The sequence below is a fragment of the Dipodomys merriami genome, unplaced genomic scaffold (genome assembly GCF_024711535.1).
Source record: "Dipodomys merriami isolate MVZ:Mamm:240054 unplaced genomic scaffold, mDipMer1.0.p SCAF_19, whole genome shotgun sequence".
Taxonomy (NCBI): Eukaryota; Metazoa; Chordata; class Mammalia; order Rodentia; family Heteromyidae; genus Dipodomys; species Dipodomys merriami.
The window spans coordinates 7,379,877-7,403,353 of record NW_027203270.1 but is presented as its reverse complement, the minus strand read 5'-3'; the positions used below and the strand labels follow the sequence as shown (position 1 = coordinate 7,403,353).

Sequence of the window (23,477 nt, the reverse complement as noted above, 5' to 3'; positions counted from 1 at the left end):
GATGTATGCAGCCTCCCCTGTTCTACACTGTGAAATCCATATATTATTGAAGAAAGAATGTGCACATTCGGGGGCAAGGAGAGGAGGAAGGTTACCAAGTTTTTATTAAGAACAACATTTGTTGGTGTGAAATGAATCAATCTGTGCTGTTTCAAAGTTTGGGATCTTTCAGATTGCCTCAGAGCTGGCAAATGAGGGCCAGTCCATAAGGGAGAGGTGTAATATGAGGTTTCAGATGCCAGGGAAATCCATAGCATTTTGAGTATTCATTGTATAATTACTATAGTTCCCAGAAAACTTGCTGCAGATATATCTGCTGCTGCTTTAGTTTTTTGACTCTTACATATGGAGATTCCTGTAGAGAGAGCAAGATTGACCACTGAAAGGAGAGGACTAGGTGTCAGTCTTCTTCCATAACCTACTAATTAAAAGCAACCATAAGGGGCTGGGAATGTGGCTTAGTAGTAGAGTGCTTGCCTAGCATGCATCAAGCCCTGGTTCAATTCCTGAGTACCATATAAACAGAAAGAGCTGGAAGTAGCAATGTGGTTCAAGTGGTAGAGCTCTAGCCTTGAGCAAAAGCAGCCCAGGGACAGTGCTCAAGCCCTGATTTCAAGCTCCAGGACTGGCAAAAATAAATAAATAAATAAAAATAACCATAATGAAACTTAAAATAACTGTATAACTTGATACTTAAATAAGTTTGAGTAGATACAGATCTTATTAAAAAGAAATAAGAGGGGGATAAAAGCCTTTAAAGCAAAGGAATAAGTTTCTTCAATTTCTGCAACTGTTTATAAGCTATGGTTCTGTAGTTCCATGTTTAAATTTATCAACTCTTGTTACTCACATTTTAGGTCTCTAGTTCAAAAAAATTATCAGAAAGTTTTAATTGGGTTATATTAGGCTTTTTATTTTTTTATTTTTTTTTTTAATTTTTTTTATTGTAGAGATACTATACAGAGGGTTACAGTTACATGAGTGAGGTAATGAGTACACTTCCACTTCCTCTTGAACATTGTTACCCCCTCCATTGTTTTCCCCCTACCATCCCCTCCCTCCCTCCCTTCCCCAAGGTTCTTTTTTTTTTTTTTTTTTTTTTTTTTGATCGTGATTAAGTGATTACTTAATTTCCGGAAATTCACAGTATTGTGGAATAATGATGCTCATTTAAAGTCACAAGTTCATTCTAACTTTCCTGGAGCAAATTGTCTATCACAGTCTGTAATATATAACGGTGCTCATATGTTATATACCATATATGTGATCAGCAGCATGGGGATATTTAGTAGTGGTTCAACCAGATGAGTGGGAGTTCTTTGTTTCTTAAGTCCTGTTAGTTTTGTCATATCACCTAACATTTTGGATTCATCATCCACTTATCAGGGAGACCATGTACTGTTTGTCTCTTCGTTCTTGGCTTACCTCGCTCAACATGATTCCTTCTAGCTCCATCCATTTCCCTGCAAATGCCATTATTTTGTCATTTCTAATGGCTGCATAATATTCCATTGTGTATAGATACCACAATTTTTGGATCCATTCATCTGTGGTGGGGCATCTAGGTTGTTTCCATATCCTAGCTATTGCGAACAGTGCTGCTATATTAGGCTTTTTAAAGGAACTTTTTGGAGGCATACTAAAATGAGTATTATCAGGATTTCTTCCTTTAGCCACATAAAACAAAAATATGAGATCCAAAAACTGGTAAGATTCTAATTCAGTTTTACAAATGTTGGTTTATGAAATATTTTCTTTGATTTCTTTCTTATACAATTTCATGAGGTTTTAAAAAATTGCCAGAATTCTCCTAAGGGATAGTACAGTTTCATGACTTTTGTGTAACTCTCGCTTTGAAATTAAATGTTTTGGATTACTTGGTCCCTGTGCATGAACATTTATAATGGTTAGTATTTTGTCTCCCTCCTTTCCCTCTCCCCTCCCCTCCTTTCCCCTCCCCTCCCCTCCCCTCTTCTCTCCTCCTTTTCTTTTCTTTCCTCTTTCTTTCTTTCTCTCCCTCCCCACCCCGTTATGAAAAGGTAGTTCTCTTTACTAGTGGACCAACTATTAGTTTTCAGAAGGTTTGGTTTAGGTTTTTGTTTTAATTACAGTCTATTTAATTAGTTCTCAGCATGTTGAGGTAAAAGAGAATTGCACCAGCAAGCTCCCAATTTCTTCATCTCATTAGGTTTTTAACACGATTATTAGTATCATAATCAGCTATGATGTTTTCTGTTGCAGGTTTTCACATTCTCTGATTTGCAGGGTGTCTTGATTGGCTAATTTAGGCAAATTATTTTGATTGTCTTGATGATGGTTGGCTGATTAGAACACAGCAGGGGCATAATTTCTTCCTGAGAAATGTTGCATTCTTTTTTTCTTTTTTCTTTTTTTTTTCTTTTTTTTTTGGTACCAGAACACTAAGAGGGTTTTGTGTGTGTGTGTGTGTGTGTGTACATTCAATTATGATATTTGCCTATAAACCTAGTAGAATGTCTGGAAAGCAATTGCATTAGTGATGGAATAAGCATGAATGCTGTTAGTGGAAAAATTGGCAGCATGAAAATGAGGTGTAGTGAAGACATTTAAAAAAAAATTTTTGGCATTAGTGGAGAGTGAACACAGGGCTTGATATTTGCAAGGTAGGCATTCAACCACTTGAACTATGCCTCGGGCCCCTTTTTATGCTGGCTATTTTCAAAGTAAGGTCTCCTTTTATACTCAGGCCAGTGTGGGCTATAATCTTCCTGCTTGCGTCTCCCTCCCTGTGTTGCTGGAGTTGACAGTTACATGCCACTGTGTCCAGACATTGTAGGTTCCTGTAGCTGTGGTGACAGGTGTGTGCCACTACTCCCAACCATTAAATGAGGTAGAATCTGGAGAACTTTGTTTTGCCAAGACTGATTCCATTCTTGGTCTTCAGGCTAAAGAATTTACTGTGATTCTATGGTTTTTTTGATTGCCCAAGGGTAAGGGGGGTAGCTTATATAATACAAAAGTCTTTAGACTTCTGATATCTCAAAGAATTTTTAATTTAATTTAATTTGCCAGTCCTAGGGCTTGAACTCGGGGCCTGGGTGCTGTCTCTGAGCCTTTGTGTTCAAGAGTAGCACTGTACCACTTGAGCCACAGCTCCACTTCTGGTTTCATCATTTTGTTTTGTTTCTTGGTAGTTTAATAGAGATAGGGGTCTCATGGACTTTCTTCTTCAAGCTGGCTTTGAACTGCTATCCTTAGATCTCAGCCTCCTGAGTAGCTAGGATTAGATGCAAGCCACTGGCACCCAGTTTGAAGAATTTCTTGATAGCTTTGCTTTCAGCAAGAACTGAAGTTTTTGCTACCCCCTGTTTTAAATGCTCAGTTTTTAAAGATTTTGCCATGCATATTAAATTTACTCAAAAGTTAGGAATAAAAAGAGAAATTTGTTATGATACCCTTTCTTAACCTAAATGAAGCTGAACTTTCTATTTTATTTTATTAATGATACTGGGACTTGAACTCAGGGCCTCATTCTGTTATTTAGCTTTTTCCCTCATGGCTGGTGTTGTACCGCTTGAGCTACTCCTGTAGCCTGAAAGTGGTTTTCTTAATTGGTAGTTGCTGTGTGCTCTTGTCACCTAGAGATACTTTGTTCTCCTCTAAGAATTAGTCTCCTTCATTATTTGTAATAAAGATATGTCCACTTAAGCTGCTTTCGTTTCCTGCCTTTGAGTTACTACAAAAAATTTTTAATTAGTTTGATGGAAAAAGAAAGCATTTTTTGGCATTACTGTTGTATTTTATTTTATTTTATTTTATTTTATTTTTTTGGGGTCCCGTCGTGGGGCCTGAACTCTGGGCCTGGACGCTGTCCCTCAGCTCTTCAGCTCAAAGCTAGTGCTCTACCATTAGAGCCACAACGCCACTTCTGGTTTTGTTCTTTTTGCTTATGTGGTGCTGAGGAATTGAACCAAGGGCCTCATGCATGCAAGGCAAGCGCTCTACCACTAAGCCACCTTCCCAGCCCCTACTATTGTATTTTAAAAGAAAATGGTTTTATTTTTGAATGGAAATAGTACAAATGTGCATAATTTTACACCAAATAAATACTCTTATTAATTAGGTAATACTAGTCTACACAGAATAGTAAAGTATGTGCTTAACATTTCTTGATTTTTCAAAGTTTTTTTTTGTTGTTGTTTTGACTTTTTCTTGGTAAAAAGGTTTAAATTCAAGGCCTTGTGTCTGCTAGGCTAGAACTCTACTGCTTAATGTCATACATTCAGTTCTGCCTTTTTGCTCACTATTTTAGAGATGGAGTCTTTCAGGATTCTTCTGCCCAGCCTGGCCTCAACACACAGTCCTCCAGGTGTAGTCCTTCTGAGTAGTAAAGATTAGAGGTGTGAGCCTTCAGTATCCAGCTATCTTTCCCTCTTTGACATGCATTACTTTTTAGGTAATTTTCTGAAGGCCAGACTAGATATGTAAAAGCTTTAAGCATATGACCTACTGACAATTCAACTCTTCCTACTTACTCATGTACTTCCCTGTCATTAGGTCAGAGGGAATAGAATGTGTCAGAGAGAATTATTTAGAACAAAATACTAGTAAAAGATTAGTCCTTTATAAAATCCCCTTTTAAGGGGCCTTTAAATACTCAAGTACAGACAAGGGATTTCCCTAGGCTTGGTAAATAAACTCCTACAAGTATGTTCAGCTTTTTTAGTTAAAATGCCAAAGAAAATATAAACATTTTATTGTACATGATGAGGATTAAATATAATGTAGCAACTATTCAAGAAATTTTCAGCAAATTAAAAACCTCATATTTTCAGTGTGACTTTTGCTTTGTTTCCTAGCCTCCTTCCCCCTCCCCGTTAAAAAGTCTTTTGTGCATGTTAGACAAGTGTTGAACTACCTGAGCCATCTCAAACTCTTCCTTAAAATTTTATTTTCTGTTTTTTCATTGTTGTTTGTTTCATCACAGAGAAATTCCCTGAATAAGGAATTTCGATTAGAAGAACAGAAATATAATGTCTTGTACTTTAGAGGTGAAAAAGTATAAGCTTTTGAATAGTAAAGACTAAGGTTTATTTTCTTCTTCTATGATCCTATGTATATCTTGTAATCTTAGACTTGCTTATTTGTAAAATTTGGGGTGAGAAGAAAGTCATAATAAAAAAATTAGTTTCCCTCTAGGTTATTAAGAGCATTTGATGGGCCAACACCTAAAAGATTTTCATTTGTTTCCTTCATGGTTCCTAAAAAACCCACTGAAGGATATGTAGGCAGCTAGTTCTGGTCTCTCTCTGTTTTGTATCAAGTGTTTGATTATATTGCACTCATAATGAAGAAGATGCCTAATGAAACCTCCTATAGAGACAAATAGTAATGACTTGATGCTAGCACTGCCAGTAGACCTTCCCATCCGAGAAACAGGGGTATTTGGTGTTAATAAGTTAAATTTCAGAAACTAATGAACTCTGCTAATTGAATTCATCTTTGTTAATTAATAAGGTTCTAGTGAATTGGTTGCTTTCTTGTGTAATGTGCTGCAAAAGAAGAGTTAAAACCTAGCAATTACAAGTTCACTAGTTCTGCCCCCTTTTTTCCCTAGTGGTGACTAAAGTGGCATCTCATACTAAATTTTTAAATGTTATTATTTAAACTCTTGAAATATTGACTTGACATGTGGAAAACAACAGCACCTTGGTCTGAAGAGTCTGTTATCTAGCTGGTTTACATTTTAAGGGTTTCTTAAGGAGAAACTTGGGAAATCAGCCCAGTAAGTACAACTGCAATGGCTATAGCATAGAGGTGTATTGGTTTTATTTGCCAGGTTGTTCCAAAAGCAAACTTTTTTCTTCCACATAGAAGACACATAAAAAAAAAAACCCACAAACTTCTTTTTTATGAGAAGATAGATACTAAAGTTAGGTTAACAGTTGAGTAATCTCAAATTTGGAAGTGGGGGTCAAAGTGATAGTTACCCAGGGGATTATTCGTATTTCCTGGACTATGCTTGGATAAGGACCATGTTTTTGAGGAAATTCTCTTTAGATACTTGACTACTTTTATATTGTATGTTTGTCCCCAAAAAGCCATATCTCTGAAGGACTAACATTTCTCTCCCCTACTTCTTTAATGCAGAGAGAATTTCCTAAATTTTTCACCTTTCGAGCAAGGGATAAGGTAAGGACTGCTCTTGCTTTTTCTCCACCCCCTCCCACCCTTTTCTTGTGCACCTGTGCATTTATGATCTTTAATTTTCCCTTTGCCTTACCCAAGTAAGCACACACCCTTTAGAAAGTGTTTGGTTTAGGAACCAGTCATTCATGTTTGCAGATCATTCTTAACCTTTTTAGAATAGATCTAATGATATTAAAGGGCTCTACACTTAATAGGATAATTTTTGTCTTTTACAGACATATTTTGAGCTCTTGTTTGTTTTTCAGTTTTAATATGTAACAGTTTATACCATTTGGGTTTCTTTACCAGCTTACATTTTTGCTCTGTCTCTCTCTGTTCATGTAGTTGACATGTACACTACAAGAAACTATTCCATTTCAGGAAAGCATATAGTAAATATACTATTACAGCTTTTGAAAAGATAAATATTATGTATCTGTAGGCATATTATGCTCCAAATCCAAATATTTTAAAGAAATGCCCCAAATGTCAGAATGTGAAAAAGGTGTTAACGTGAAGCAATCTATAGTTAATTATAAAAAATAATGCTGAAAATTTGGGACATGAATAGGTATTCTGGCCTTTAGTCTTACATAAGCCATAACAATAGTTTTGCCTGCAGCTGTTTTTGTTGTCTATTACCACAGCGTAGCGTGTGTGTGTGTGTGTGTGTGTGTGTGTGTGTGTGTGTGTGTGTGTGTGTGTGTGTGTGTGTGTGTGTGTGTGTGTGTGTGTGTGTGTGTGTGTGTGTGTGTGTGTGTGTGTGTGTGTGTGTGTGTGTGTGTGTGTGTGTGAAGTTTTAAATTTTTTGATGCCAATACTGAGGCTTGAACTCAGGGTCCTAAGCTCTGTCCCTTAAGTTCTTTTTGCTCAAGGCTAGTGCTTAAGGCTGCCACTTGAGTCACAGTTATACTTCTTTATATTTCTCTTTTTAACCAACCCTTTAACTTACCCAATCATAATATAACTTTGTAATTGCCTCATGTAAGCCATTGTTTTCTCTGATTTTCCTGTTCAGTTTGAGGAAGATCGTATCTATCGTCACTTGGAGCCTGCTCTGGCTTTTCAGTTAGAACTGAACCGGATGAGAAATTTCGACCTTACTGCTATTCCATGTGCTAATCATAAAATGCACCTGTATCTTGGGGCAGCCAAGGTGGAAGTGGGCACAGAAGTAACAGACTACAGGTTCTTTGTTCGTGCAATCATTAGACATTCTGATCTGGTCACAAAGGTGGGTGCTGTACTTTAACTGGAAGTTATCCCTCTGGGAAGTGACAGAGATACATAAGCATGGTTCAAAATCAAGTTTTTATAGTTTGAATCAAGACTCTCATTTTCTCTTCTAGTCTCCTAATAGCTCACAGATGTCTGGAAGTCATTTCTCTCACAAAAGTAAATATTGCAAGTAATTAAGGCTTCTTTTTCTTTATCTGATATTTCTTAGTCATAAAACCATGAGAGCACTCACTCTAGAAAAGGAAAAGTATGTAACAGAACAACCTCCGGGAACTTCTCATTTCTATAGAGCCCTATTTGGCACAGCTCAGGGATGTTTACCAGCTCCACCTATGGGTAAAAACAAAACACTAAGAGGCAGAAGAAAGGTCTGGTGTTGGGGTCACTAAACTGACACTAGAGAGAAAAGTAAAATAATGTCTTTAACAGGTACTTTATGAGTCATGACATACGGATCTTTAAGTTATCATAACAGCAATTCTTTATTGCCTTTAAAACACATGAATGTTGGTGATTTTCTTCCTGTGTAGGAAGCTTCTTTTGAATATCTACAAAATGAAGGGGAGAGGCTGCTCCTGGAAGCCATGGATGAATTGGAAGTTGCTTTTAACAACACGAATGTTCGCACTGACTGTAACCATATCTTCCTCAACTTTGTACCCACTGTCATCATGGACCCATCAAAGGTATTTTTCTTACAGTTTCTTTATGAGCACTAGGAAAGAGTTATGTGTATTTCACATGAATTTGGAAGTGAGTACTTGTGTAAGTAGGTCCAGTTGTTCATCTTTAAAGTTTACAGACTGCTTCTAATTTCTGGGGAGTGTCAAAAATTTGGTGTAGCCATTAGGAACAGTCCTCTTGGTGAAAGGGTGTGCTGTTAGCTTGCTGGTCATTTATAAGCTGTAATAAAAACTCTGCATTGGTACTAATATTGTGATATTTGCCACATTAGTGGTCATGCTTTATATTCTCTAGGATTTCTCTTCTGGAATAATTATTTTTTCTCTATTAGGCTTGGGCTAAATTACTGATACTGTGTACTAAATTGTACTAAATGTTAATTCATTGGTGGCGTTGGTGAGATAAAGCACTTTCCAAAATGTCTGACCTATTTTTTGTTTTTTTAGTGTTTTTCTACAATAAGAGAATTTGGCTAATAAGGAATTTCACATATACTATGGCTTATTTTCTTCCCTGGGGCACTCTGTTCTAAAATACATTCTATATAATTTAAAGAAAGAAAACAAGATATTCTGTACCTGACTCTTACCTTGGGTACAGCAAGAACAAGCTGCTCTATTTCTGCTCCCTCTGACTCTGTCGTGATATGATGGAGTTTAGATAGAATGGCCAGTATTTCCCTTTCTCCAGATCTATTGTAGGCATGTACTTTTGATTTTTCTCAAATTTTTAATGTCAGACTTCCTGCTTCCTCCATTCTAAATACCCACATGCCCAGGTGCTGCTTTGCCAATCATAGACAGCTGTCACTTTCCTGTACATAGAGATTGTTGGCTTTCATTCCCTTGAGAAAAGAATGGATAAATATCTCTTAGTGGCAAGCAAATGTGAGAATAAGGAAGTTAACTCTTTGAAACCCATTCTCAATTAACATTCTGTGGTGCAGAAGCAAGCTTGCAAGGTGGCACAGAATCATTGGAGGTGGGGTGCTGGTGGCTCACTCCTGTAATCCTAGCACTTAGGAGGCTGAGATCTGAGGATTACAGTTCAAAGCCTGCTCATACAGGAAACTGTGAGACTCATCTCGAATTAACTGCCAGAAAACCAGACGTGGTACTGTGGCTCATTAGCCTTGAGCAGAAAAGCACAGGAATAGCACCCAAGCCTTGAGTTCAAATACCCATGACTGACAAAAAAATAAAAAATAAAAATCATTAGAGAAAGATGATTGAGATTTTGTAGGACACTAAGAAAGTATTTTAGAAAGTTTTACTTTTGTATGTCAATAACAAAATCACCCATAAAATCACTTAACTAAAATAACTCCTAACTCTGAAAAACAAGAGTACTAAGCTATAAGGTATCATAAGATGTAAAGAAACCCAGGAGGTCCCAACTCTTTAATTCCCTTTTGGACTTGGCAGTGACCAAACTTTAAGTTTAGAGAGAATGGTATAGTATAGTCTACAGATTGCCTTTCTTTAATTCGTGCAATTTACCAGTAGACATATATTATCAAGTTTAATAAAATTGTATGGAAAAAAAGCTCATGGTGGTAATTGCTATGTTGATTTAAGGTCCTGTAACTGCAATGAAACATAGTTACCATGCATATAAATGCTACTTAATAGCTATTTAACTAGAGATTTTATTCTTATTTGGGCTTTTGCTTAAATCTCATGGCTTTTAATTTTAGATATTACAGATCTTTGATATAGAGTAGGAATATAATTGGGAAAGGGGAAGAAATTGTACAGATTTAGGTGTTGTTAGTCAAAGGAAACCACTGAAATGCCAAACCAGCAAGAAATTGTCCCTGACTTGTTCCAAGCAAGAATAGGTTGAGGAGAAACTATTTGACCACTTTTTGTCAGGAATATGTGTGGTGTACATCTCCACAAGCCAGCATCTTTTTCCATTTTTCCTTTCCCAAAGATGGGCAGACCTTAACCAGGTCTTAGTTACAAGATATTGAAGTTTTGTGCTTGGTGATGTGTCTGTGTCAGATTGAGGAATCTGTGCGGAGCATGGTAATGCGCTATGGAAGTCGGCTGTGGAAATTGCGCGTCCTCCAGGCAGAACTGAAAATCAACATTCGCCTGACACCAACTGGAAAAGCAATTCCCATCCGCCTCTTCCTGACAAACGAGTCTGGCTATTACTTGGACATCAGCCTCTACAAGGAAGTGACTGACTCCAGGACAGCACAGGTACAGTAGTCAAGCCAGCTCTTCCCCATTCTGTTTGGTCCTACAGAGAAGCCACTTGTCTTTGTTATGGAAAACCCAACCTAACAAACCCCATTGGTACACTCTTTCAGCTTAAGTGGTTATATGAATTTGAAAAACCCTCATTTGCTTTATAAAATAATGCCTATATTCTCAGTCATGGCAGTTATAAAACCCTCAACATTTTGACACATACTGATGAACACTAGAAAAATGCCAAATGAACCTGACTCCACATGTAATTCTGCAATTTGGGGTTGGTTCGTTGTTGGTTTTTTGTTTGGGCTACTTTAGCAGTCTGGTCTTCTAGTCATTTTTCTTCTTTGTTTTCAGTGCAATTAGACAATTCTTTGGCAAGTAGTAAGGAAAGGAAAATTGTTGGAGTATGTCACTAACTTCTATCTTGAAGTAGTAAAACTTCAACATAGTATAATAAATGAGTGTCGTACAGTGGCTTCATATTTCTCCCTATGCTTCTCTGTTTATATACATCTTTACAGAATTCAGATTTGTTTTATCTCAACATGGGAACAAAGTGTCAAACTTTAATTTGTTTTTTTTTTCAGGGAACAAATACCAAGAATACAAAGATGAAAAATGACACAGTGTACAAATTCTATGATAATATTAATGTCTCTTTTTAAAAAAAAATTAAAAGAATTCTTTTTTCCTGAGCACTGGTAGCTCAATTCTAATCCTAGCTATTTAGGAGTGTGAGATCTGAAGGATTATGGTTCAAAGCCATCCTGAGCAGAAAGGTCCTATTTCCAGTTAACCAGCAAAAAGCCAATCTGGAGGCATGGCTCAAGTTGTAGAGTACCAAGAAAGCCTCATACTAAACCTCATACTAAAGCAGTGTGGCTCATGCCTAACTACTCTTGAGGCAGAGAGCTAAATCCAACAGGAGCAAAAATTAGTGAGACCCTATCTTATAAAACAAGTTGGGCATGGTAGTTCTATAATTTCTTCTAGGAAAACATTTTTTTTTCCCCTAGTCTGGGGCTTGAACTCAGTGCCTAGGCACTGTATATGGGTTGTTTTTTTGTTTTTGTTTTTGTTTTTTTTTGTTGTTGTTTTGTTTTGTTTTCCCTCAAGGCTAGCACTCTAACATTTAAGCCATAGCTCTGCTTCTGGCTTTTTTAGAGCTTAATTGGAAATAAGAGTCTTAGGGACCTTCCTTCCCAGGCTGCCTTTGAGCCACAGACCTCAGATCTCAGCCTCCTGAATAGCTAGGATTAAAGATGTGAGCTACTGGTGCCCAGCTGGAAGCACATTCTTGTAAAAATAAGATGATTTGAGATGCTAATGTTTTGGATAAATATGTTTGATTTTCATGACTACTTCCTTTTTCTTTTATTAGCAAGCTCTTAACATCTCCCTCATGCTAGCTAGTGTCGGTGACACAGGATCATGAAAGGTATAGGTGCCTTATCAGAGCTTAGGTTCCTGGCATGAAATCAGCACTCTGGAGGCATGTGAAAGAATGACACTGTCAACCTGAGGGTTCCTCTTTTACTGTGATCTTGCATATTTCAAGAAATCCTGCAGGAAGACATTTTTATCAGGTTCTTCAGCTGAGAGTTGGAGCACTGCTGGGGCATGCTTTGTGATCCCAGTTTTGCTGGGAACTGACCAACCTCCAGCCCAGTTCTTGTGCTCCCAATGCCTACTGGGTGCATATTGCTAAGCTTTTATCTTCTTTCTGTAATGAATCATTAGAGGATTTAAGGTAATATAGTGCCATGTCTGACATTCATATATTCATTAGTTAACTTAATATTTGTTAACTGCTTGGAAATTTACATCCCAATGGAAAAAGATAATTTGTTTCTCTGAGGCATATGTGCCATCATAACATGAAAGTACAGGGTTCTAAGGCAGCAGACTCTGGGGCAGATATCATTTTCTAAGAGAATCCAGTCTCTCGTAAAAGGGGAACTATATAACAATATACACATTACCACGAACTTTACTGGTTTTTTATTTCCTGTATTTTTACAGTCGAAAGTGGAGCTAACCTAGCTAGCTGTTATTCAAAGGCTTCCATTAGTCCCCTTTACCTCTTGTCCTAGCACACCAGTCATTCATTCTGCCAATAAGGAGATGGGTTGACTGGCTTCAGTTTCACTTTTCTTATGTAATCCTGTACACAGGTCATAATAAACAATGTTGACAGGTAGTCATAGTAAGAAGAGAGTTTGGTAATCTATTGCAGAAGTGAATTAATTTCTAGCATGTAGTACAAAAGCAAAATAACACTTATTTGTTTTTTGCATTAATGGGGATTAAACTAGGTCTCATGCTTGGTAAGAAAGTACTCTACCACTTGAGCTATGCCCTTAACCTCTTCTGATTTTCTGAATTTCATTTGGTTTGGGTTTTGGGAGAATGATACTAGGGTTTGAACTCTGGGTCTTGAGCTCTCCAGGCAGGTGTTTTGCTACTTGAGGCACTCTGCCAACCCTTGTTTGCTTTGATTAATTTTGAGATAGAGTCTCCCTTTATGACCAGGTCAGTCTGGCCTGTGATCCCTTTTGTTCATGGAATGCCAGTATGCATTCCTGCATCCCCCCATTGTTTTTCCTTAGTATCTTGGGAGGATAGGCACATACCACTCTGTCCAGTCATGAGTTATGATAGAATCCTTTGAACTGGCTTTGAACTGTAATCTCTCAGTCTCTGCTTCCAAAGCACCTAGGCTTATAGATTTGAAGTACTTCACTCAGGGTTTTTGTTGTTGTTTAGATAGGATTTTGCTAACTTTACCTAGGTTATTGTCTAACTTGTGATCCTCCTGCCTCTGTCTCCTGAATAGCTAGGATTACAAGCTTGCACCAGCACATCTGCCTAAAAAAAAAGCATTTTAAAATCAGTCTTTGTTGAAACACTGTTAATATGTAGTAAAATGCACTCCTTCTGACAGCAGTACACACTTGTTTGACTGCATCACAATCATGATAGGGAATATCTCATGATTACCACAGAAGGTTTTCCATTGTTCTTTTCAGCCTACCATCTCCATTCCAGGGTTGACATTGATTTGCTTTTTATCACCATAGACAGATTTTTCCTGTCCTAGAACTTCATATAAACAAATGGAAAAAATACACATTATCTTTATCTGGTATTTTTTGGTTTAACATAATGTTTTTGAGATTAGTTTATAATTCTTTTTAATTGCTACGTAGTGTTACACTTTATGGACTGACTAAATGTTTATATCCATTCTAAAGTTGATGGAGCTTTATCTCCTCGTTAAGGGTGTTGGGAATTCTATAATAAGCATTTATTTATAAATCTTTATGTACATATATTTTCATTTATTTTGGATAAATTTGTAAAAGTATAATTATGGGATGATTATGAGTTCTAAGCCAGCCTGGGTTACATAGTAAGCTCTCAAGAAAATAAAGGAAAAGAAAGGAGGAGGAGGAAAAACAAGTTGTTTCTTATTTTATTTTTTTATTTTATTTTATTTTTTCTTTTTGCTTATGTGGTGCTGAGGAATCGAACCCAGGGTCTCAGGCATGCAAGGCAAGCGTTCTACCACTGAGCCACCTTCCCAGCCCCTGTTTCTTATTTTAGATTCCAGCAGTAATATATATTCTTCAACTCCCTGTCTCAGTAAATTGTTACATTGCTTAACTATGAACGGTCTAATTTTATTCCAGACCTTCGCAAAACTCAGTCTTACACCCTTCACCCGCAGGTCTTGTCTCTTTTTAGGAGACAAGAAATATAGTTCCAAGAACGTTCTGCTTTTACTTACTGCCTTGGAGTCGTGTGTGTGTGTGTGTGTGTGTGTGTGTGTGTGTGTGTGTGTGTGTGTGTGTGTGTGTGTGTGTGTGCGTGTGCGTGTGCGTGTGCGTGTGCGTGTGCGTGTGTGTGTGTGTGTGTGTGTGAGATATCCTTGCCTTACATACCCTTTGACTTTCTTTAATATGACTGTTTCTACTCTTACATTCCTAAAACTAATTTTGTCTTCCACATTGTGACTTTTTCCCACCGGTCTTGTGGAGGAGCACTGGGAGCTCTATAGTCTGTGGGCTTTTAGGTAGTCTAAGATAAGTTTTGCCCACAATAGGACCTGATTGACAAGTCAGCCATAGGGGGCTAAGGATTCACTAAGCTGAGCTATCCCTAGGGTTTAGGAAAGTACTTAATCCCATTTTTATGCCTATATATCAGGCCCACAAATCTATTCATTAATGTTAGCTTGTGCTTATATTTTAGACCCGAATAGATATGTGGGTGTACACATACCCTTTCATCCCAATCTCCATTTGCATTCACTGTGTTGGGACTCTATATTTTATGTATTCATACATAAAGTGCCTAGTTTAGTGTTATACAACCTCTGAGCACTCAATAAATATTAATTGAATTGAAATAATGGCATCCCTTATAAATATTCATAAGCAAATAAGACTAGCTAAATATATGGAGTATGAAGTACTCTTCTAGAAATATTTGAGTTAAAATGATTAAAAACTGGCATGATTTCATTATGTGTCAATATAGGTATTGCAGGAATTAGTACTAGTTATAGACATACTAGAGAGAAATATGTGTATAATATAACTTTATAAAATGTAGTTATTTTACTATAGGCTATATCTTACTGGCTCACAAGAACTTATAAATACCTAGAAGAAATCATCAAAGCTTTTGTGTGGCTAATAATACTTATGAAGCACTTTCTAATCAAGTAAAGCATAATGACTTGGTAGAACTTTGATCTGACCTTAGAATAAGAATTATCTTTAGTGCATAGGACTTAAATACTGGGACTGCTCGGGTTAGTTGATACAGTTTATTTCTGAGTATTTGGAATTCAAGTCACTTCAGAAGGGAAGCATCCTTAGTACATCTCTGAGATGGGAAATTTGTATCATGTGTTCTTAGTTTCAACTAATCCAAAAAGAAGAGCAGCTTGCAGTACAGGGCTGGTTATGTGTCACATTTTTGGACTTAAGCCTATAGAGAACAGAGAACACAACTGTTCACTATGTTTAAGAAACTGTTTAACTCACCAAAAAATCATTTTCAAGGAGGAAAAATCCAAAAACCTATAGGGAAATATCTGATTTTTTCCCTCTGTCTCTTAATTCTGCATACCATCTTTTTTTTCCTTACAGATCATGTTTCAGGCATATGGAGACAAACAGGGACCATTGCATGGAATGTTGATCAACACTCCATATGTGACCAAAGATCTGCTTCAATCAAAAAGGTTTCAGGCCCAATCCTTAGGAACAACATATATATATGATATCCCAGAGATGTTTCGTCAGGTAAAGGTGGAGATTCTGATATGTTCCAAGAGGGCAAAGTTTTCCTGAATTTCTATCACATGAAGCTCTGATTAGAAAGTAATACTTCCAAAATGTCTCAACACTGTTTTCATTTGTACTTTGTTCAAGATTATTTGACTGACAACTCAGATGTTGAGTGGTTCTTTCAGAATGAATGAGGGGAATGGTAAGACTGAAGTAAGTAGAAGAAAGTAACCCAAGACCATGTGTCTGTACTGGTAGCTTATAATGACCTAAGTGAAGAGTTTTATACATTTACTAAATCTGTATTCAAATTAAGGGTATTAAAAGAGAAGTACGAAGCTGTAGTTCTCATTTTCCTATTTTCCAAGATAACCCTGGTTCCTAGCTGATAGCCTAGGCTAATATGATGAGAATCAATACAGATAGCATAGACAAATGAATATAGACTTCATGGTACACAGTTTAAAGTATAACTTCTTTTGTGGGAGATTTATTATAGCTGAATAAAAACTAGCATGAGAAAATATGACATTATGAATCTCATCCTCTATATGAAAATAAATTCCTTTGATCTATATGGTGAATCATCTCTATGCTGCAGCTTTTTCTTCCATCAATAGTAGGCAAGAAAAGTATTTCACCAGCAGAAAATATAACAGATAAAGAATAAGGTATCAAAAGAATACTGAACTTGTTTTTAAAAAATTCTATGAATATAGGATTTTTCCAAGTTTCCTAGCAATACTTCCAGTATTATAACATTTGAATCTTAATAAAATAATACATGTGGAATTGGCAGATAGTCTATAATTCCTGTATTCACAAATTCAAGGATTACCTTAATGTAACCATTCATTTGTAAGTTCTGTCTCTTGAAACACACACACACACACACACGCACGCACGCACGCACGCACGCACGCACATACGCATGCACGCACATATACATCTCATTTCATTATTTCCCTTTAATAGCATTGCTAGCCTGAAACTGAGTGAGGGTTATGTTTCTCAGTGTCAATGCTATAAATAGAAATTTGATCCTGTGTGATTTTTTTTTTTTTTGTCTGTTGTGGGGCTTGAACTCAGGACCTGGGTGCTGTTCTCGAACTCTTTTGCTCAAGGCTAGCACTCTACCACTTTGTGCCAAAGCTCCACTTCTGGTTTTCTGGTGGTTAATTGAAAAAAAGAGTTCCACAGATTTTTCCTGCCTGGGCTGGCTTTAAACTACAATCTTCAGATCTCAGTCTCCTGAGTAGCTAGGATTACAGGTGTGAGCCACCAGCACCCAGCCCAGTCTGTATAATTCTTTTTTTGTGATTGACATAAACACAATAGGACATGTGGGTTTGTATGAGTCATTTGGACTTTAAATGTTGCTTTAAAGTATACAAAAAAAGATGTGAACTAGTTCCCACTTCAGAAAGGATTTGTTTCATTTATATAGAAAGTTGAAAATAGACATCATAATGGCTTTTAAAATAATAGTTTTGCCTCAATCTGGCTTTCTTAGATTTTGTTTGTTTTTAGCTGAATATGTGTTTTACTCCCCCTCCCAACTCCTTATTTTTTTTTTTAATTTTAATATTTCCCGGGTAGTGTTAGAGCATTTGTATTGGTTAGTGACCTAATTCTGATTCAGTTTCACTCAGTAGTTTGATTTTGCTGGAAAAAGACCTGACTTTTTCCATGCCAAAAAATATGTAAAAAATAAGTACAGATCTGTATTTAGTGATAGTGGCAGTAGAACATTTAGTTTAATGTTTACATTATTTGCAAAGCCCTTGACAAAGAAAGCAAAACCAGGTTGACTGAGTCTTAATAATTACTTCTGTTCATATTGAAATGTTAATTATCACTGATTAGTAAAAATTCTCTCCCTCACTAGTCTCTGATCAAACTCTGGGAGTCTATGTCTACTCAAGCATTCCTTCCCTCACCTCCATTGCCCTCTGACATGCTGACGTATACTGAACTGGTGTTGGATGATCAAGGGCAGCTGGTGCACATGAACAGGCTTCCAGGAGGAAATGAGGCAAGTATTTGAAACCCCTTCTCTCTTTCCTGTTTCTGTGCCTATTAGTACCAGCATTCCTTGAGTGTTTATTAAATAGTATTAAGATCCATGTGACACAGGTAGTATGGTGGTCTTGGTAAAATTCTTTTGTAAGGCAACACTGAATGGAAATCAAGGAATTAATGGTAAAACTTTCAGGTGAGATACTGATATTACAGTTTTGCTTTTTGAAAATTATAGTTTTTTGCTTTTTGAAAAGTTTTATTTTCTAGTCATACTACATACATACAGAAATAGTTACAAATGAAGTAATTTTAGGTCTAAGATTTTCTTCAAAATAAAAAGGTATGAAGGTGGAGATATAGATCCATTAAAGTTGATAGGTGATAGGTACGTGAGAATATAGATTGTGTTCTTTTGTGTATGAATAGATATTTGCTTACTAATTTTGTGTGTGTGTGTGTGTGTGTGTGTGTGTGTGTGTGTGTGTGTGTGTGTGTGTGTGTGTGTGTGTGTGTGTGTGTGTGTGTGTGTGTGTGTGTGTGTGTGTGTGTGTGTGTGTGTGTGTGTGTCGTACTGGAACTTGAACTCAAGACCTGGCACTGTTCATTAGCTTTTTCACACAAGGCTGTCACTTTACCCCTTGAGCCATAGTTCTACTTCCAGCTTTTTGCTGGTTAATTACAGCTAAGAGTCTCATACTTTCTTGCCCAGCCTGAATTTGAACCACCAACCTCAGATCTCAGTGTCCTGAGTCCTGAGTAGATAGAATTTAAAGGTGTAAGTCACCAGTGCCCAGCTTCCTTTTTTTTTTTTTTTAAGCATGTCTTCCATGCTTAATTCATATAATCTGGCCCAATTGTGAGCATCATAGATACATTCTTTTTAAAGGCAGTCAAACAGAACTAGGAGTTTAAACATAAAAGAAACAGAGAACCCATTTCTTGATAGTTAATACAACAATGCATTTTCTAGCCCTAGCATCCTTTCTCATATAGTGACATTTTAATAGTAATATAAAGTCATATTCTGCTGTGTACCATTCTCCATGCCAGAAATTCTTCTGGTTTTAACATGATTCTACTATATAGTTGTGACAATGATAAAAATAGTAACATATCTGTAGATAAAACTCATTCCTTAGAGCAATCTTGACTACTGAGTATTAGCCATAAACAGAATGGGTAGATCACTAGAAATAATATGCAGATTTTTGTGTTTCATTCAGTATCTTTTTCAGAAAGTTTTTGTCTGTAAACAAGGTATAGGCTATTTCTGTAATACAGTGGGGGCCAAGAACAGATGACTTAGTATTAAGGACGAAATAAGCATTGGACCAAATGGAGAGATTCAGACTTGTGGAAGTGTTAATCTAGCACCTCAACAAAGGCAAGAGGATGAGGCAAAATTCTATGAGATATATATAAGATATATACAAGAGTAGATATATACTTGTCAACACACAAAGTTGAAGCAGAGATTTGTGCGACTGTATGTAGCATCTGCTTAGTGAACTCAGCAGCAAAGAAAAGCTTCATTGTGCTAGACTTAAATTCTGATTCATTGGGCTACTGTTCAGGAATGGAAGGCACCCTTGTGAACATGGAGCTGAGAATAAAATGGTTTAACTAATGTAATTAAAACACAAAATGAGATTTTGGCCACGTGAAAGCTAGCTGCAGTGCTGTGTGAAACCTCTTGCCATGATCTTTCTCTCCCGCTTTCTCTCTACTCTTATTCTATGTTTGAGTGAATGGAGACTAGGGGAATAGTGAAGTCCCAGAGGGACAGAGCTCTGTTCTTGCTGAAATTACAAGCACAGAGCTGCCTGGGCATGAACATGTAGTGTTTACTCTGCCAGTATGAATACAAATAGTCTTATTATACGGGACTCTGTACCCAAAGACCACACACACGCACACGCACGCGCGCGCACACACACACATACACACACACTCTCTCTCTCTCTCTCTCTCTCTCACATACACAACACACATGAATAAAAAAATTAAAGATTTTTTTTTAACTCTTTAAGATCTAACAAACCTGAGGGAGGGAGTGACACTGTTCAAAAGGAAACATACTCATTACCTGACTCATGTAACTGTAACCCCTCTGTACATACAATAAGGTTTAAAATAAAAAAATCCTAATTAAAAAAAAAGATATAACCTTGTGGAAAGGGGGATGACTTAAGTATATAAACAGGACTATAGCTATGTGCAGTAATCTAGTATAGGGCCCTATGTTTTCTTTTGCCCAGTGCTTTAATGGTTTTGAACCGGAATGCTACTAGCATTTGTTAAGATGATTTCTTGCTTTTTATCAATTCTCACTTCTACACTTTTCCCTCCTTAATTGCCTATTTTCTTTGTTCTCTTTTCTTTTTCTTCAGTTGATTGACTGGAATTGAGGCTGAGTGTTAGTTTGCTGTTTCTGAGCCTTTGAGCCCAGGAAGAGTGAGACTGATGTTCTTTTGTGCGCAGTTAGTGACTAATGCCCAGGATAGCTGGTGAAGTCAGTGGCCTTAGCTAGATTATAGGGCACTGCACGACAGGAATGAGGTTAAGGTATTAGTATCAAACTCTGCTACCAATAGCTTGTACATACAATAGAGCATGTCCACTGTGAGACTACCAATCTAAGAATGGAGTTCAGTAGTCAGAACTCTGAGAGACAGCTGTGCGTAAGAGATGACGAGGTGTCAGTAGAATGTATTTCCTCATGCTGAGCCCAGTTTTGTCAGGGCACGTTGACTTTCAGCTATTGCAATTTAATTTTCTTTAGCAAAAGAGACAAGTTTGTCATGAGCCTAGCACTATACATATTACACCAAGAATGATGTGAGGTGGGGGAAAAGAGATTTTGTTGATTAGATTTGGAGCAAATATATCCTGTCCCAAAGAGAAGGGGCATCTGAACAGATCCTTGAGAAATAGTTTTATTTTTAAAAAAAGGAATAAAAGATTGACCTGTTAATGTTCTGAGAGTCAAGGTTCAATGTAAATGCATTGATGCTTCATGGACATTAAATCATAATGCAGTGTTCTCCAAAAGTGATGGCTCTTCCAGGTCTTCATTGTAGGTGGTATTACATTACCTTGAAGTATAGGAGTTTCTGGGTTTAAAAGCTAGCCCATGGGTATAAGGAATAAAGGTAAAACAAGAGATTCCTGTGGAGTTTTTCCATGAATTGAGATGCTTTACCCCACGATCAAAGGCAGAAAACCTGCACTTATCAGACCATTGGTTATATTGGTAGCCAGCCTTCCTTCCTATTTTTTTCCTCCCTAGGACAGTAAATAGGTGAAATGGTGATAGGACCAAGACTTGGACCAATTCAGTTTCATTTAGTTTTAGGTAACTTGTTTGCCATTTGAGAAAGAATATTGGCTATTTCAGCAGAGATGTGACCTGCATTTTGAACATTCATGCCTGTGTTAAAAGCAGAAGAGAGAAAGCTTTTCTGATTCCATGTTAGCTGCTTTCTCCTTTCTGTTTTCCTAGCTGTCCCCTCCCCAGAAAGAAAGATGTAACTAAAGGAATGTCACCTCATGCTTGATGAAAGGTATAGGAGAACATGTTTTTCTCTTTGTCGGGTTTGAATGGCATAACATTTAACATGAATTTAGAGTAGAAATAAAAACAACGTACACCGAATCTGTGAACTATGCTATTTGCTCTAAAGATGAGTTACCAGGATTTTCTTGATGGTTTCAAGTAAAGATGAAAATTGAAGAAAATGTGATTGCAACAGAGACTAAACTGATTTCATTTTTAGCTACTATGATGCTACCATGATGAGCACTGTATGTAAATATACAGTTAGATGAATGTGTGCTGCTGAGCCCCAATATAACAGAAATGCAGCTGTCCAGCCAGTATGCTTTACTACTTCTCAATTTTAGAGGAATTGTTTTCATTTTCCTGCCAGTTTACTAATCTGTTTTGATCATTTGGTGGAAGCTGTAATTGCAGGTGGGAACATTTTGAGTAACAGTTCGCGATTCAGTGCAGCTTCTTTTCGCACTAAATCCCATTATTAAAAAGCTCACACTGGGATCAAGCCAAGGGCTGTAACGGACTTGACAGAGAACAACTTAACTTTGCCTGGTTGGACAAAGAACATGTTTGCCTTTTGAGGCAAAGTTATTTATTCTGAAATAAGTCATTAGCATTTTATTTTGTTCCTTTAAAAGCAGCTGTGTGAACTAGATCAGGAATCTCTAAATTAGGCAATGATGGAAGACAGGATAGAGAGAGAACTCACATTATAATTTCAGTTATACTAAAAATCAGGTCCCAGTTTCCCCTACTATTTCAGAATATGGTCTTTTAAATATTCCCTCCCTTCACTTTTACCAGAATGAAAAACAAAAAGCAGTTATTATAATTATCTACAGTATGCCTACCCAAAACAGGAAATTGTAATCATAGACTGGAGTTCTTAAATGGCATAATGTTTTTTTCTTCAGATTTTTCTGGGAGAAAATTGTGTTCAAATTGAACATAGTTTGATGGGTACCTCAGCACACCCTGCCAACATTTAAGAATTGTGATGGCTCCAGCTTCATTTTTTCAGATGGGCACTAGGTGTCAGGGTTTTTCCTTTCAGTAGTTTAACATTCAAATAAACCTCTTGAATTGCCTTGGTGAGGCAAATCCACTTATTTCTCGTTCCCACCCCCCACCCCTGCCTCCGTTTTTTTGTAACTAGTTGGTACAGAAGATTTTTTTCTAATATACCTATACTATGTAATTGCCATTTTAAGTCTTTGGTTGCAAATGTGTTGAACCTACATGGTCCTACACTTTTTTTTTAAGGAAGCAGGTAATCAAAGAGGAAATAAAGTAGGATAAATTAAAATTTTAAAGTCTAGCTGCTATCATGACTGATACCTTGGTTTCAGTTCTGCTGTATTTTCTCGTGTGGAATGAAAGAAATAGTGGGAAATTAGGAATTCAGTGCTAGAACTGCATAGCACTTACAGTAACCCATATTTAATTATTGTTTAATTGTTCCCAAGGTGTTCTCATCCCATATCACCATGCTATTGTTTCTTTTCTTCTAATTACAAAGTATTTTAAACAGACATGAGGAGATGGAATGACAAATATCCCTGCAACTACGGATCACTTAAGTCTTAACCACTTAACTACTGTGTTCCTCATTTATATATCGCTATGATTTTTTTAAAATCTGAAGATAGAAAATTTGGAGTTGAGTATAGAAAGGGTCTGTAAGGTTAAATAAGTCTAAAACAGAAAAAATTATAAGTTTCAGTTCTTAGGCCAGACCTCTTACCCCCAAGGATCTCTTTCTTTAGTAAAACCACCATAACCATCTCTGTCTAAATTGACTTGGTTGACATTTTCCCTATTTTCGAAGAATTGCTTGGGTCATCCTGGACCCAAATTCTAGTGGAACCCATTATGATAAAACTGCCTGCTTGTGGACTTGAATAAAGAAAAAGGGTTGACTGTTTCTCTTGAACACAGGACCCAAATTAATTCCTAGTTTAATGTTAGATTTTTATACATTGTTTTACTCAACCTCAAAGTACTTATTAGAAGAATTTTGAAGTTCAAACCCTATGACTGACAAAAATAAAGAAAAATAAGAAAAAAAAAAGACTGATTTTGAAAACAAGTTTTCCTGAGTAGAATTAATTCTGATGAATTTTTAACACTGTTCTCTTGGGGTATATGTACTTTGGATTCCTCCAAATGGCTGGTTATTGGTTTTGGAGATATCTCCTCAGGTCAATTGGTTTTACCTTATTTCATTGTTAGCAAACCAAGGCTCAATGAGCTGGATTGACTTTGAATATCTTAAAGCATCCATTGGCTCACTATAGCAGT

At 36.8% G+C, this 23,477-nt stretch overlaps 1 protein-coding gene across 8 annotated transcripts in view; it reads left to right on the top strand.

Annotated features, from left to right (window-relative positions):
* Acaca (acetyl-CoA carboxylase alpha) overlaps positions 1-23,477 on the top strand; it is a 297,113-nt gene that overhangs the window by 186,616 nt on the left and 87,020 nt on the right. For all 8 annotated transcript variants that reach the window (XM_070027132.1, XM_070027130.1, XM_070027131.1 and 5 more), the window contains 6 exons: positions 6,130-6,171; positions 7,187-7,402; positions 7,938-8,093; positions 10,098-10,301; positions 15,458-15,613; positions 17,487-17,633. In XM_070027132.1, the coding sequence (XP_069883233.1) occupies positions 6,130-6,171; positions 7,187-7,402; positions 7,938-8,093; positions 10,098-10,301; positions 15,458-15,613; positions 17,487-17,633 (921 nt within the window). The remainder of the gene's footprint in view (positions 1-6,129; positions 6,172-7,186; positions 7,403-7,937; positions 8,094-10,097; positions 10,302-15,457; positions 15,614-17,486; positions 17,634-23,477) is intronic.